Below are 13,364 nucleotides of genomic sequence, written 5' to 3' on the forward strand. Positions count from 1 at the left end.
CTCTTCCACAAGAGCCATGAACTCAGGCTGAGAACCCTGAGGCAAGGAGTCTTTAAATTTGGAAACTGCTGCCCAGGAATTAAAATTGTGCCTGTTTAGGATCACCTGCTGGTTCACAATCCTTAATTGGAGGCACTCAGAGGAGCAGACCTTCCTTTTAAAGAGGTCCAAACATTTAGCCTCCTTGGCCTTGGGGGCCAGGGCTTCCTGGCCATGACGCTCCCATTTATTCACGGCTGAGACGACCAGCGAACAGGGGGCTGGATGACAAAATAGGAAGTCGTATCCCTTGGAGGGGGCGAAGTACTTCCTCTTCATCCCCCTTGCTGTTGGTGCACTGGAGGATGGGATTTGCCAGACTGTCTTGTAGTTAGACTGAATTTTCTTTATGAGTGGGAGCACAATTCTGGAGGGGCATTCAGGGCTTAGAATGCCCACCATAGGATCCTCCTGTTCCACCACTTCCTCCACCTCTAGGTCCAAGTTCTGGGTGACCCTGCAGAGCAGCTCCTGATGTGCCCAGTGTTCAACCGGGAGAGGCCCTGAAACTGCCGTGCCCATCACAGCTTTGTCTGGGGATGATGAGGAGGTGAGGTCCTGCAGTGCTTCCTCACCTGCTCTTCCTGACCCTCATCATAGGCCGGGGGCACATCTGATCCCTACCTGGTTGATTATCCCCAGGATGGCCCCGAGCTCGGTGCCACTTCCACTCGCTGGTGTTTCAGACAAGCGTCTGGCTCCTGGATACCGTAGCCTCCTTGGGTGTGGACGGGTGCCTGTGTGGGGACTGGGACTGATGCACCGAACATCCGGACCTCAAAGCTCTGGAGGAGGTCCCTTGCTGCTGATGATAGGCCCACGGTGTCCAAAAGGGCCATTGTCGTGGCGGGCCCCGTTGGGGATGCCACGCAGTCTGGGGCTCCCTGCTAGCTGGCGCCTTGTGGGCATAGCTGGAACTGCTTGAGTTGACCTCGGATTCCGAGAATGCCAACCTCAAAGGCCAAGGCAGTGCCATGGCATGGTGCCGTCAGGATGCTGGAGAGCGGCACCTCACCGACTGGAACTGGGATCGGTATCAAGGCTCTCAGGACTGGGATGGCTGCCTTCTGCCCTGGGCCGGGGACTACAGCCTTATAGCCCCTTGGTGCCGGCTTAGTGAGGGTGCCGGGGAGCAGTGTGCCAGTGGAGCCGGTGCCATATGCTGGCTCAGGTTCTGGTGCCATAGAGTCCCGCTGAGCCAAAGGCAACTGGGGGTCCACGGAAGCTGAGTTCGACTGGGACCGGCGCCGGGAGGGTGACCTTGAGTGGCGCACCACTGCCGGCTTGTCTCTGGATGGCACCCTCTGTGATGGTCCCAGAGGCTTCTCCTTGCCAGGGAGGGGGCTTTCCGCCAACAGCTCAATGAGATCTTTTGCCGCCTCAAAGGTGTCTGGCGTAGAGGGCTGTTCTAGGATGTCTTCCAGCCCTTCTCTGCATGCAACCCACTTAGCCCGGGGCTCGATGGGCCCTGCAGCACCGGAGCCACCGGTGCCGGTGTATGTCCTGGGGCCACACTGCCCCTCTGAGTGCTTGGTCCCCTGGAAGATGCCACCTTCTTATGTGGGGAGCGCCCTCTATTGCCTTTAGGCTGCCCCTTTGACCGTACTGGAGAGGTTGAGCGGTGCCAGAGCTTGTCCTGTTGCTTCGGTGCCACAATGCTTTGGTGCCGGAGCTTGTCCTGTTGCTTCAGTGCCCCACCGGTGCCAGATCACAGACTGATGCCGGGGCACTCCGCACCCAGGACACCGGCACCGAAGCCGGATGGTCTGAGGCCGTAGGTTGCAGCGCGGCCTCCATGAGTAACTGCTTGAGGCAAAAGTCTCTTTCTTTCTTGGTTCGTGGCTTAAAAGGCTTACAGATCTTGCAGCACTCAATCTGGTGCAATTCTCCCAAACAGCGGAGACAGGAGTCGTGGGGATCACTGATTGGCATAGGCTTGCGGCACGTGGCACAAGCCTTAAACCCTTGGGCCTGCGGCATGCCCTGCAGCCCAGAGGTGGTGATGGAAACAACTTTCAGACACCTAAAACAAAGGAAGCTAAACTGTAGTATAAAGAAGTACTAACTACTGGTAACTATTAACTACAGATAACTGCTAACTGCTACAACTATGCTAAAGGATCACTCGCAAGTGAGCGAAGAGTTGTTCCAATGCCGCCACGGATGGTAAGAAGGAACTGAAGGGGGGTCGGGTCGGCAGGGGTATATATGCACCAGCATAGAGGTGCCATTCTAGGGGGCTCCCCTGTTGACCTGACGGGACCCACTAAGCGAAAAAGTTTCTGACGTCCATGCATGCGACATGTGCACATCTAATGTGGAATGGACATGAACAAACACTTGAAGAAGAAGCTCATTTGCAGAGATTAAAAATATCGTATGACAAATTCTCTCTATTGCCTGTTAATACAAAGCAAAAACTCTCAGAGGCTCAGCTGTGTGTGCTCTTTTTTTCATAGGACTTATTACAAATATCAGAGTTTAAACAGTCAATATAGACAGTCAAGGGGTCTCTCTCCCAGTATGTAGGAGAAGCTGCTCTGAAATCAAGATCTTACATAGTAAATAATGCTTTGCAGTTATATAGCTCCTTTCACCACAGCCTCTCAAAGTGCTTTACAAAGGTGAGTAAAAATCCCCATTTTTACACATTTGAAGAGTACAGCATAAAGGGGTTAGGCATTGTGTCAAAGGTAAGGTTGCAAGTCAGTGGCTGTCAGGAATGGTATCTGTCTCAAGATTACTAGTTCCCTGCTATGACTATGTCTCCTTGTAGCAATTGTGTCCCTAAGCCATTGAAACAATTTATTTTTAAACAATTGCAAAGATTTTTTAAGAAGTACCTAATCTTGTGTCAAACATTACAAATACTGTGCTAAATATGAATGTTCACGAAGAATGTTTCTGAAGAGATTTTATATCTGAGAGCGTCCTGGGCAATTTCCTTTTTCAGATGGACTCAGGTATCTGCCCACATGCTCTGGAATGTTTATAAACTTTTCTGAGCTACTCCAATTAATGTTAATACCTTGTCTTTATTAAGAAAAAGATGTGTTCTTACAATGTGTTAGCTAACAGATGTAAGCGAAAGAATGTAAAATCATAGTGAAGAAAAGGAAATTGCGGTTCCAACATGTTAGCAAGTGAAGGTAAACCCCAGACTCGCCCCTACAAACTGCCTTGCCTTCATTAGGAATTCACCTTATGTTTGTTACTGCATTTTCGCTAACAAGAGGTTAGGAAACATCTTTGTTCTTAGTGTGGAGGCACTGACTGTACATCTACCTGCTCAACATACATAAATTCCCAGCCAATTTGTAAGAAAATTAACACTGGGTGGAAGGTGTTTTGACACATATTGACAACACAAATGATGCTGATCTCAGCTCAGTGTTTGAATCAAGTAAAAATAGGGTTAGGATAGAATATGTAGTGCAATGAGTCCAGGGAAAAGGCTGGATGGGAATTTTATTCTTCCCCCCTCTTTTAGTGAAGGACAAGTAAGAATTCTCATTCCATCTTTATCCCATGCTGTTGAGTAATTTGGGCCAGCTGTGAGCGTATTAGCACCCTTTGCAAAGATCAGGTTTGGTGCTATTTTCATCTCTCCTTGCTCCTTTCCTCCCACCCAGCTCAGCAACACACTCGATTCTCTATCTGTTATTTCCTTCTCCAGAAGGATGCACTTGTTTCATTTGTGGGAAGTGATAACTGTGCATCAGTTGAGCAGAATCTCTCCAGGAACTGAAGTGAATGGCACTGGCCTGCTGGTGAGCAATCAAGATATTCCCAATGTTATTTTGGTGCCCATTTAGAGGTGGAGCCCTAAATCATCACCTAATTGGCATCTGCCAAAGACTACCAAATGATAAATTTGCTATCATAGCTTCAAATGTAATCCAAGACAGTAACTACAGCAACCGGAAAGCTTTCTGGGCCTCATCAGTTGCTGATGTAAACATGAAGCAGCCTGACTAGTACACTGTAACAGATTTTTTCAGAGTGGAAGGAATGAATTCATGAGTGGGAAGAAAAGGAGAGAAAGCTGTGATCATTCATGCAGGAGAGATGGTAATGAGCTGTAGGTGGTTGTGAGGGAGTGGGATAAAGGGAGCTGAACGTTAGAAAAGCAGGAAATAGAACCTGATTGTTAGTTACTAACAGTGATTTCAGCTGTGCACTGCGGGCAACGCTGCCCTCTTACCGCCTCCTGAGACTGCGATTTACTCATGATAGTAAGCAGAGTTTGTAAAAGTACATCCAGGAGGCTCTCCACCATCATCTCAACCTCCTCCACTACATCTGCCTCCTACAATGAGCAGTAAGAAAACAGACAATTAGTAGCAGAGGACAGAAATGGCAAGCCAAATGTGCAGCTCCAACTCAGGAACAGCCTTCCTAATGGGATTCTGATAATTTTAGAGAAGCTCAGGAAGAATTGTTACCAAAAGAGATTCCTGGAGATGGAGGTTCGGAGGGAGAAAATAAACATCACCCTACATAGCAGACACTATCATGTGGCTGCAATATTACAGTATGTGACTTCTCGCCTCTTCCCTCCCTGATAGAAGGATATTGGAACACGTCAAAAGATATAAATTAGGGCTGTTGATGAATCACAGTTAACTCACGTGATTAACTAAAAAAAAATCGTGATTAAAAAATTTAATCACGATTAATTGCACTGTTAAACAATAGAATACCAATTCAAATTTATTAAATATTTTGGATGTTTTTCTACATTTTCAAGCACATTGATTTCTATTAGAGCACAGAATATAAAGTGTAGAGTGCTCACTTTATATTATTAATTTTGATTACAAATATTTGCATTGTAAAAATGATAAAAGAAAGTATTTTTCAAGTCACTTCATACAAGTACTGTAGTGCAATCTCTTTATCATGAAAGTGTAACTTACAAATGTAGATTATTTTTGTTACATAACTGCACTCAAAAACAAAACAATGTAAAACTTTAGAGCCTACAATTCCACTCAGTTGTACTTCTTATTCAGCCAATCTTTAAGACATTTAAATTTACAGGAGATACTGCTGCCTGCTCCTTATTTAAAATGTCACCTGAAAGTGAGAACAGGCTTTCACATGGCATTTTTGTAGCCAGTGTGGCAAGGTATTTACTTCCCAGATATGTTAAACATCTGTATGCCCCTTCATGCTCCGGCCACCATTCCAGAGGACATGCTTCCATGCTGATGATGCTCGTTAAAAAATAATGCATTAATTAAATTTGTGACTGAACTCCTTGAGGGAGAATTGTATGTCTCCTGTTCTGTTTTACCCGCATTCTGCCATATATTTCGTGTTATAGCAGTCTTGGATGATGATCCAGCACGTTTGTTTTAAGAACACTTCCACAGCAGATTTGACAAAACGCAAAGAGGGTCCCAATATGAGATTGGGCCCAAAGTTTAAGAATCTGAAGTGCCATCCAAAATCTGAGAGGGACAAGGTGTGGAGCATTCTTTCAGAAGTCTTAAAAGAGCAACACTCAGATGTGGAACTACAGAACCCGAACTACCAAAAAAAAAGTTGACCTTCTGCTGGTGGCATCTGACTCAGATGATGAAAATGAACATGTGTCAGTCCGTTCTGCGTTGGATCGTTATCGAGCAGAACCCATCATCAGCATGGACTCATGTCCTCTGGAATGGTTGTTGAAGCATGAAGGGACGTATGAACGTTTAGCACCTCTGGCATGTAAATGTCTTGCTGTGACAGTTTATAAAAGAGCCATGCGAATGCCTGTTCTCACTTTCTGGTGACATTGTAAACAAGAAGTGGGCAGCATTGTCTCCTGTAAATTGTAACAAAACTTGTTTGTCTGAGCGACTGGCTGAAGTAGGACTTGAGTGGACTTGTAGGCTCTAAAGTTATACATTGTTTTATTTTTTAAAAGTTTGTTTGTACATAATTCTACCTTTGTAAGTTCAACTTTCATAATAAAGAGATTGCACTACAGTACTTGTATTAGATGAATTGAAAAATATTATTTTGTTTGTTTTTTAAGTGCAAATATTTGTAACAAAAAATAAATATAAAGTGGGCACTGTACACCTTGTATTCGGTGTTGTAATTGAAATAAATATATTTGAAAATGTAGAAAACATCCAAAAATATTTAAATAAATGTTATACTATTATTAACAGTGTGATTAATTGCGCTTAATTTTTTTAATCGTGTGCTTAATTTTTTTAATCGTGCGCTTAATTTTTTTAATCGCTTGACAGCCCTAATATAAATCCATAATAAGAGACCCATGTACTCCATGGCACAATGGGACCAACTTCTGTTCCCCTATGTTCTGTGGGAACATTACTTTATATTATTGTTTCTTTCATCCCATTCAAACTTACAGAACTACAGCGTACAGTTCAAAATACTCATTGATGTCACTTATTTTAAACGCCACAGACTTCCTCCTTTGGAGAAACTTGGGATATTTCACTGCCCTGTAGGAAACTCTGAACATTTTAAAAAATGACTAAGGTGGCATTCGAGATAAGAGTATCCTGAAGATCAAAGCCAGCTGTTTAAATCAGCAGCAATTTCTGAAAATAAGCATTATTTCATTGATTAGATAATTTTACAGAGTTCTCTTAACATTCACAATAAAGTGCTAATTACTGTCTCCTACACAACTGCAAGTGACAGGACTGGGTAGGGCTTTTGAGCACCACAGATAAGTGAGTTCCCGGCTAGGGTGAAGAAAATTAAACAGTGTCAGTCTTGCTGGGTTTGTCTGAGGGCTGTGTGTGTGTTTTCACAGCAAGAACATGCTGTAACCAGAATGCTATGAGTCATACACACAAAGGCAGTCGTTCACTTAAGGAATTCTCTTGCTGCTAATAAAGTTAGAGTTCTGTTATGAAAAGATTCACTGAAAAAAATATATATCCAAAGAAACTATCTCGGATTGTTCTTCAGTAATTTAGTATTGGAATGGAGAAGACAGGTGGGCAGATTACCACGGAGCTGGCCTTGATAATGGAGAAGATACTACTGAGGATCCCAGAGCAGATGAGTAACTCCTTCTGCTGTCTCAGATGAAGGTGAATGTGATGAAGAACCACAGGGAGCAAGATTCGCCGGGATTCTAAAAGAGGGAAACAAGACTCAGAATTATTCTAGGACGGACCTGAATTTCAGCAACCTTGATATTATCCAAAAACTTTGTACAGTAACTCCTCACTTAAAGTCATCCCGGTTAACGTTGTTTCATTGCTGATCAATTAAGGAACATGCTCATTTAAAGTTGTGGAATGCTCCTTTCTAAAGTCATTTGGCAGCTGCCTGCCTTGTCCACTGCTTGCAGGAAGAGCAGCCTGGTGGAGGTAGGTGGTGGATGGTTGGAACCAGGGTGGACCGACAGTGCCCCTATCAGCTCTCCCTATCAGCTCCCCGCTCCCCTAAGTTCCCTGTGCAGCAGCTGTCCAGAAGGCTAGCAATTGCAGCTGTCCCTCCCCGCACTGCCATGTGCTGCTCCAGCCCTCTGCCTTGGAGCTGCTCCCCGAGACTCCTGCTTGCTGTGTGGGGAGGAGGAGAAGGCAGGCTAATGTCAGGGTGTCCTCCTCCCCCCTGCTCCTGCACCCATCTTACCCCATCTTCCATAGAGCAGGGGACACACACGACAGAGGGAGCTTCTAGGCAGCAGCAGCTGCAGCTGCGGTCTGGTCTCAGCTTGCTGATCTAATTAACAAGGCAGTGTACTTCTGACCCCACTCTTCATACTTAAAAGGGAAATGCGCATCTCTCTCTCTCTCTCTCTCTCACACACACACACATGCTGTGTGTTTCTGTCTCTGTCTGCCTTCCCTCCTTTCCTGATGCCTTGTACAGTAGAGTGTGAGAATTAACCCTTGAGGGCTCAGGCAATTGCTAGTTCATCATTTAGCAGTAAGGCACTGGAAATATCCCACCCTCTGACTCCTCCACCTCAACCAAGCTTCACAATCATCATCACTGTGTACCAGTATTAAACTGTTTGTTTAAAACTTATAATCTGTGCGTGTGTATACACACACACACACATATAAATGAGACTTTAAGCGAAACGATGTTAAGTGAATCCAATTTCCCGATAAGAATTAATGTAAATGAGGGGGTTAGATTCCAGGGAAATATTTTTCACCAGTCAAAAAACTATATTATACTTAAAAGACTATATTATACACATGTGTATAATATAGTTTTTTGACTGGTGAAATGTTTTTCTCTGGAACCTAACCCCCTCATTTACATTAATTCTTATCGGGAAATTGGATTTGCTCAACATTGTTTCGCTTAAAGTCGCATTTTTCAGGAACATAACTACAACGTTAAGTGAGGAGTTACTGTATGTGGAAACCGAGGAATTAGTATTAATATAGGATGCTGATACAGAAGAATTCACTTAATTGGGCCTCTGATAAACAGCATGCCTGATTAATTGGTGGGATTGCTACAGAACAGATTTTCAGTGCAATGCATTTCAAAGTCACTAAACAATGAATTAATGGTGCATCTAAATGGCATGCCTGATGTTAACTACTGTGAATGTAAAAACAATGAGGAGTCCTTGTGACACCTTAGAGACTAACAAATTTATTTGGGCATAAGCTTTCGTGGACTAGAATCCACTTCATCGGATGCATGAAGTGAAAAATACAGGAGCAGGTATAAATACATGAAAGGATGGAGGTTGCTTTACCAAGTGTGAGGTCAGTCTAACAAGATAAATCAATTAACAGCAGGACACCAAGGGAGGCAAAATAACTTCTGAAGTGGTAAGAATACTGTGAATATGCTTGCAAACAACAGGTGTGAATTGCCATTTGCTAGAATTAATTTCCTGCTGTGTGACCCTTTGTTCACTTCATGCTGCTTTCACAGCAACTCAGTGAGTCAAAATCTGTATACATTTAACTCTTAGGAAATTAGCTTATCTTTATGGGTTCATCACCTTAGGGACCTGACTGTATTCATTGCACAAAATAGTGGAAAGGGTGCAATGTTGGAAGCAGGGAGGTTTTCTGGCTATTGGGAGGCAAGGCCACACATCAGGATTCTTACCTGCAGTGAGTTCTGATTGGCCCAGACTCCTCACTGCTAGGATTTCCTCATTCCTTCCTCTAGTATGCCTGGCCAATGATCTTACCCCTGTAGAAAGGCTGCAAAAGACTCATGTGCTGGGAGAAAATAGAAATCAGCACCAAAGGTAGCCACGTGTTTGAGTGGATAGGTGCAAGGAAAACAGGTCAGTACGAAGAGGAACACCTGCACATCTACCAATGTGATATATGCCACTGTGTGCCAGCAATGCCCCTCTGCCGTGTACACTGGCCAAACCGGACAGTCTCTATGCAAAAGAATAAAGGGATCACAAATCAGAAGTTAAGAATTATAACATTCAAAAACTAGTCGGAGACACACTTCAACCTCCCTGTCACTCGATTACAGATCTCAAAGTCACAATACTCCAACAAAAAAGTCAAAACAGACTCCAACGAGAAACTGGTCAAAATTGGAATTTATTTGCAAACTGGACATCATAAAATTAGGCTGAATAAAGACTGGGAGAGGATGGGTCATTACACAAAGTAAAACCTACTTCCCACGCTAATTTTTCCCCTCACTGTTACTCACACCTTCTTGTCAAACTGTTGGAAATGGGCCATTCTGATTATCCTAACAAAAGTTTTTTCTCCTGCTGATAATAGCCACTTACTGATTACTTTCATTATAGTTAGTATGGCAACACCATTTTTTTCATGTCCTCCTGTGTATATATATTGTGATGGGGTAAGGCCAGATGGCTCAGTAAAGTAGTAAGGAACAGGTATGTTAGCTCCCAGGCTACCAAATCCCTACTACCGTGGTAACCAAATGCCAGTTGCTCCAGGTTAATCAAGACACCTGGGCCAATTAAGATCTTTCTAGAAGGCAGTGGAGTAGCTACAATGATTGGGCCACCTGAAGCCAATCAAGGGCTGGCTGGAACTATGTTAAAACCTCCCAGTTAGTCAGTGAGATTCGTGTGTGAGGAGCTGGAGCAAGAGACGCAAGGAGTGAGAGTGAGAGAGTATACTGCTGGAGGATTGAGGAGTACAAGCATTATAGACGCCAGGAGGAAGGTCCTGTGGTGAAGATAAAGAAGGTGTTTGGAGGAGGCCATGGGGAAGTAGGCCAGGGAGTTGTTAGCTGTCATGAACTGTTTAAGGCAGGGCACTACAGACAGCTGCGATCCACTGGGCCCTGGGCTGGAACCCGGAGTAGAGGGCAGGCCCAGGTTCCCGCCAAACCTCCCAACTCCTGATCAGACACAGAAGGAGTTTACCCAGACTGTGGGTTCCACAAGAGGGGAAGATCACTGAGGTGAGCAAATCCGCCAATAAGCCCAGGACCCACCAAGGTAGAGGAGGAATTTTGTCACAACTGGTGTGAGCAGTGGGACATTTGGTGTGCACAGCGCGGTGGAAGAAGGAGGGTGATTTAAAAAAAAAAAGAGAGGGTTTATTTTTTTTTCACCACAATGGATGATATAGTGCGGGCATTGATACAAGCCATGGCGGTGCAGCAGGAGGCTACCCGTGTCCAGGCAGCCGCCCAACAGGAGGCAGTGCAGCTTCAGCAAGAGACTAATCGCTTCCTGATAGACCAGGCTTCTCAAGACCGAACTATGTTGTGGGAACTGGAAAACCAGGTAAAGACCGTTACAGAGCTGAACCGCGGCCATGATGAGACGCAGCTCATACGGGCCAGCCCCTGGCTGCAGAAAATGACGCGGGAGGATGATGTAGAGGCATACCTATGGGAGGCCTGGCCTCGAGATCAGTGGTCTGGCATCTTTGCCCCATTCCTCTGTGGGGGGCCCAAAAGGCCTACCATGATCTGCCTGAAGAGGCTGCAGCAGATTACCCCCAGCTGAAAGTAGAGATCCTGGCCAGATCTGGGGTAACGACCACAGTGCAGGCCCAGTGGTATCATGAGTGGAGGTACCAGGAAGACAAAATCCCACGGATGCAACTCTATGACCTCATCCATGTTGCATGAAAGTGGTTGCAAACAGAGTCCCGGAGTCCGGAAGAGATACTAGAGGTTCTGGTCATCGACCGATACATGAGGGCACTGCCACCAGATCTCTGCAAATGGGTAGGCCAGAATGATCTGTCCACCTATGATGAGATGATCACGCCGGTAGAAAGACGCTTGACAGCCAGAGAATTGACCCGACTACCCAAGGAAGGCCTCTTTCGTAGCAAACACCCTACCCCAACCCTGGAAGGTGGGGCAGCCAAACCCTTGGGGAGTCCTAGGTGGAAGAAGAGGCAGACCGAAAACCAGAAGAGACCCCAGAAGGAAGGGATTGGCCTGAGTGGGGGGAACCCTGAGACTAACCCCTCCTAACCCACATGATAGGGGAATGATTAGAAACAATTATAGATGTTATGCATGTGGGGAGTGGAGACACAAAGCAGCACAGTGTCCCAGCACCGACGAGCCTATGCAATGCAACTTGGGGGATTGGGAAGTCCCATGCTCCCTTATCCACCTTGCGGGTGTCGCATTAGCCCCGCATAACTACACCAGGCCGGTGAAGATAAATGGAGAAGAGACTACAGCACTTGTGAACTCGAGGAGTGCTATCACCCTTATATTGGGTAAGCTGGTAAAAAGTAGCCAGCTGCTACAAGCCAAACGTGTAGCAGTGACATGCGTGCATGGGGCCGTGAGCCATTACCCCACCATCCCAGTAGAGACAGAGTTTCAGGAAAACCCCACTGAGGTGACAGTGGGCGTAGTTCCTAAACTCCCATAGCCTGTAGTCATTGGGAGGGACTATCCAGGGTTTGATAATTTACTCCCCCAGGAGAGGCTGGATGGAGGTGGGGACCCTGTTGGCAGCGATTCATCGTTGGGGGAATGTCAACCCCCAATGTTTTCTGAGTTTTCTCAGGATCTATTCTCAGCACCCCAAAAGGCCCGGAAGACAAAAAAAGAAAGGAAGGCCGCGGAGGCCTTGGGAACCCGGATCCTGGCCCAGGGCCAGAAGACCGCGCTAGTAGGCAAATGGACACGAGCAGCAATCAGAGAAACTACCAACATGGAAGGTGAGCCGGAGGCTGGCCCCAGCCAGGGCCGGTGCAACCATTTAGGCGATTTAGGCGGTCGCCTAGGGCTCTAGGATTTGGGAAGCGCCATTTTCTTTGGCAGCAACTGCGGCGGCCGGATCTTCAGCTGCCCCGGTCACTGCCAGCATTTAGGCAGAGGGAGCTGGGGCAGCGGAGTGCAGGAAGGGCCGCCTGCAGCAAACAAGGGGGGGCACGCAGGGGAACTCCCTGCCCCAGCTAACCCCTGCCCCGCCTCCTCCCCAAGCACACCATGGCCGCTTCACTTCTCCCGCCTTCCAGCCTTGCGGCTCCTAAGCGGAGATGGGGAGCTGCCGTGGGGGTGTGTGTGCCTCAGGGCGGAGGCGCGAGGGGGAAGGGGAGAGCGCAAGGTGGAAGTTTCGCCTAGGGCATGAAACATCTTTGCACCGGCCCTGGCCCCAGGCATGATGGTGATGAGTCGTTGGAAGAAGCAGAAGCTGACCCCTGGGAGCTCAGGGAAGTTACTCCCAGGAGGGAGACTTTCGGGCGGGACCAGGCAGAGGACCCTAGATATGATAATGTTAGGAAAGAATTGGCTGAGATAGATGGGACACCAGTGGAGAGGAAGGTCCGGGGTCCAGGACCCTACTTTATAGTGAAGAAATATCTCCTGTACTGTGTGGTGCAAATGCAGGAGCAGGAGATTCATCAACTTCTGGTGCCACAAAAACATCAAAAAGCCATATTGAGCCTCTCCCACAGTCACCTGTTTGGAGGACACCTAGGGGTAGAGAAAGTCCAGGCCAGGATCCTGCTGAGGTTCTTCTGCCCAGGAGTACATGAAGATGTCAAGCGATACTGCACCTGTTGTCCAGAGCGTCAGCTACATAGCCCTCGCCCACACTTGCGGGCCCCTTTGATACCTCTTTCAATAATAGAGGTACCATTTGAACGTACAGCCATGGATCTGATTGGGCCCCTGGAGAAGACAGCTTGGGGCCACCAACATGTTCTGCTTGTATTAGACTATGCAACCCGATACCCAGAAGCCGTTCCCCTATGCAACACTGCTTCCAAGACAATAGCTAAGGAGCTAGTACAGATCTTTTCCCGGGTTGGGCTACCCAAGGAGATACTGACTGGTCAAGGGACATCTTTCGTGTCCAAGTTGATGAAAGATCTCTGTTCATTGCTCCATGTACAAGCCCTACGGACCTCTGTATACCACCCACAAACAGA

The 13,364-nt window shown here is 46.5% G+C and overlaps 1 protein-coding gene across 10 annotated transcripts in view; it reads right to left on the reverse strand.

Annotated features, from left to right (window-relative positions):
- The window catches only part of DOCK3 (dedicator of cytokinesis 3), a 605,476-nt gene that overhangs the window by 122,636 nt on the left and 469,476 nt on the right, over positions 1 to 13,364 (reverse strand). For 9 of the 10 annotated variants that reach the window (XM_032805793.2, XM_032805795.2, XM_032805798.2 and 6 more), the window contains 2 exons: positions 7,026 to 7,153; positions 4,202 to 4,348 (listed from right to left, as the gene is read on the reverse strand). In XM_032805793.2, the coding sequence (XP_032661684.1) occupies positions 4,202 to 4,348; positions 7,026 to 7,153 (275 nt within the window). The remainder of the gene's footprint in view (positions 1 to 4,201; positions 4,349 to 7,025; positions 7,154 to 13,364) is intronic. The other variant, XM_032805794.2, reaches the window with a different exon arrangement.

This window comes from Chelonoidis abingdonii, chromosome 16 (genome assembly GCF_003597395.2).
Source record: "Chelonoidis abingdonii isolate Lonesome George chromosome 16, CheloAbing_2.0, whole genome shotgun sequence".
Classification (NCBI taxonomy): domain Eukaryota; kingdom Metazoa; phylum Chordata; order Testudines; family Testudinidae; genus Chelonoidis; species Chelonoidis abingdonii.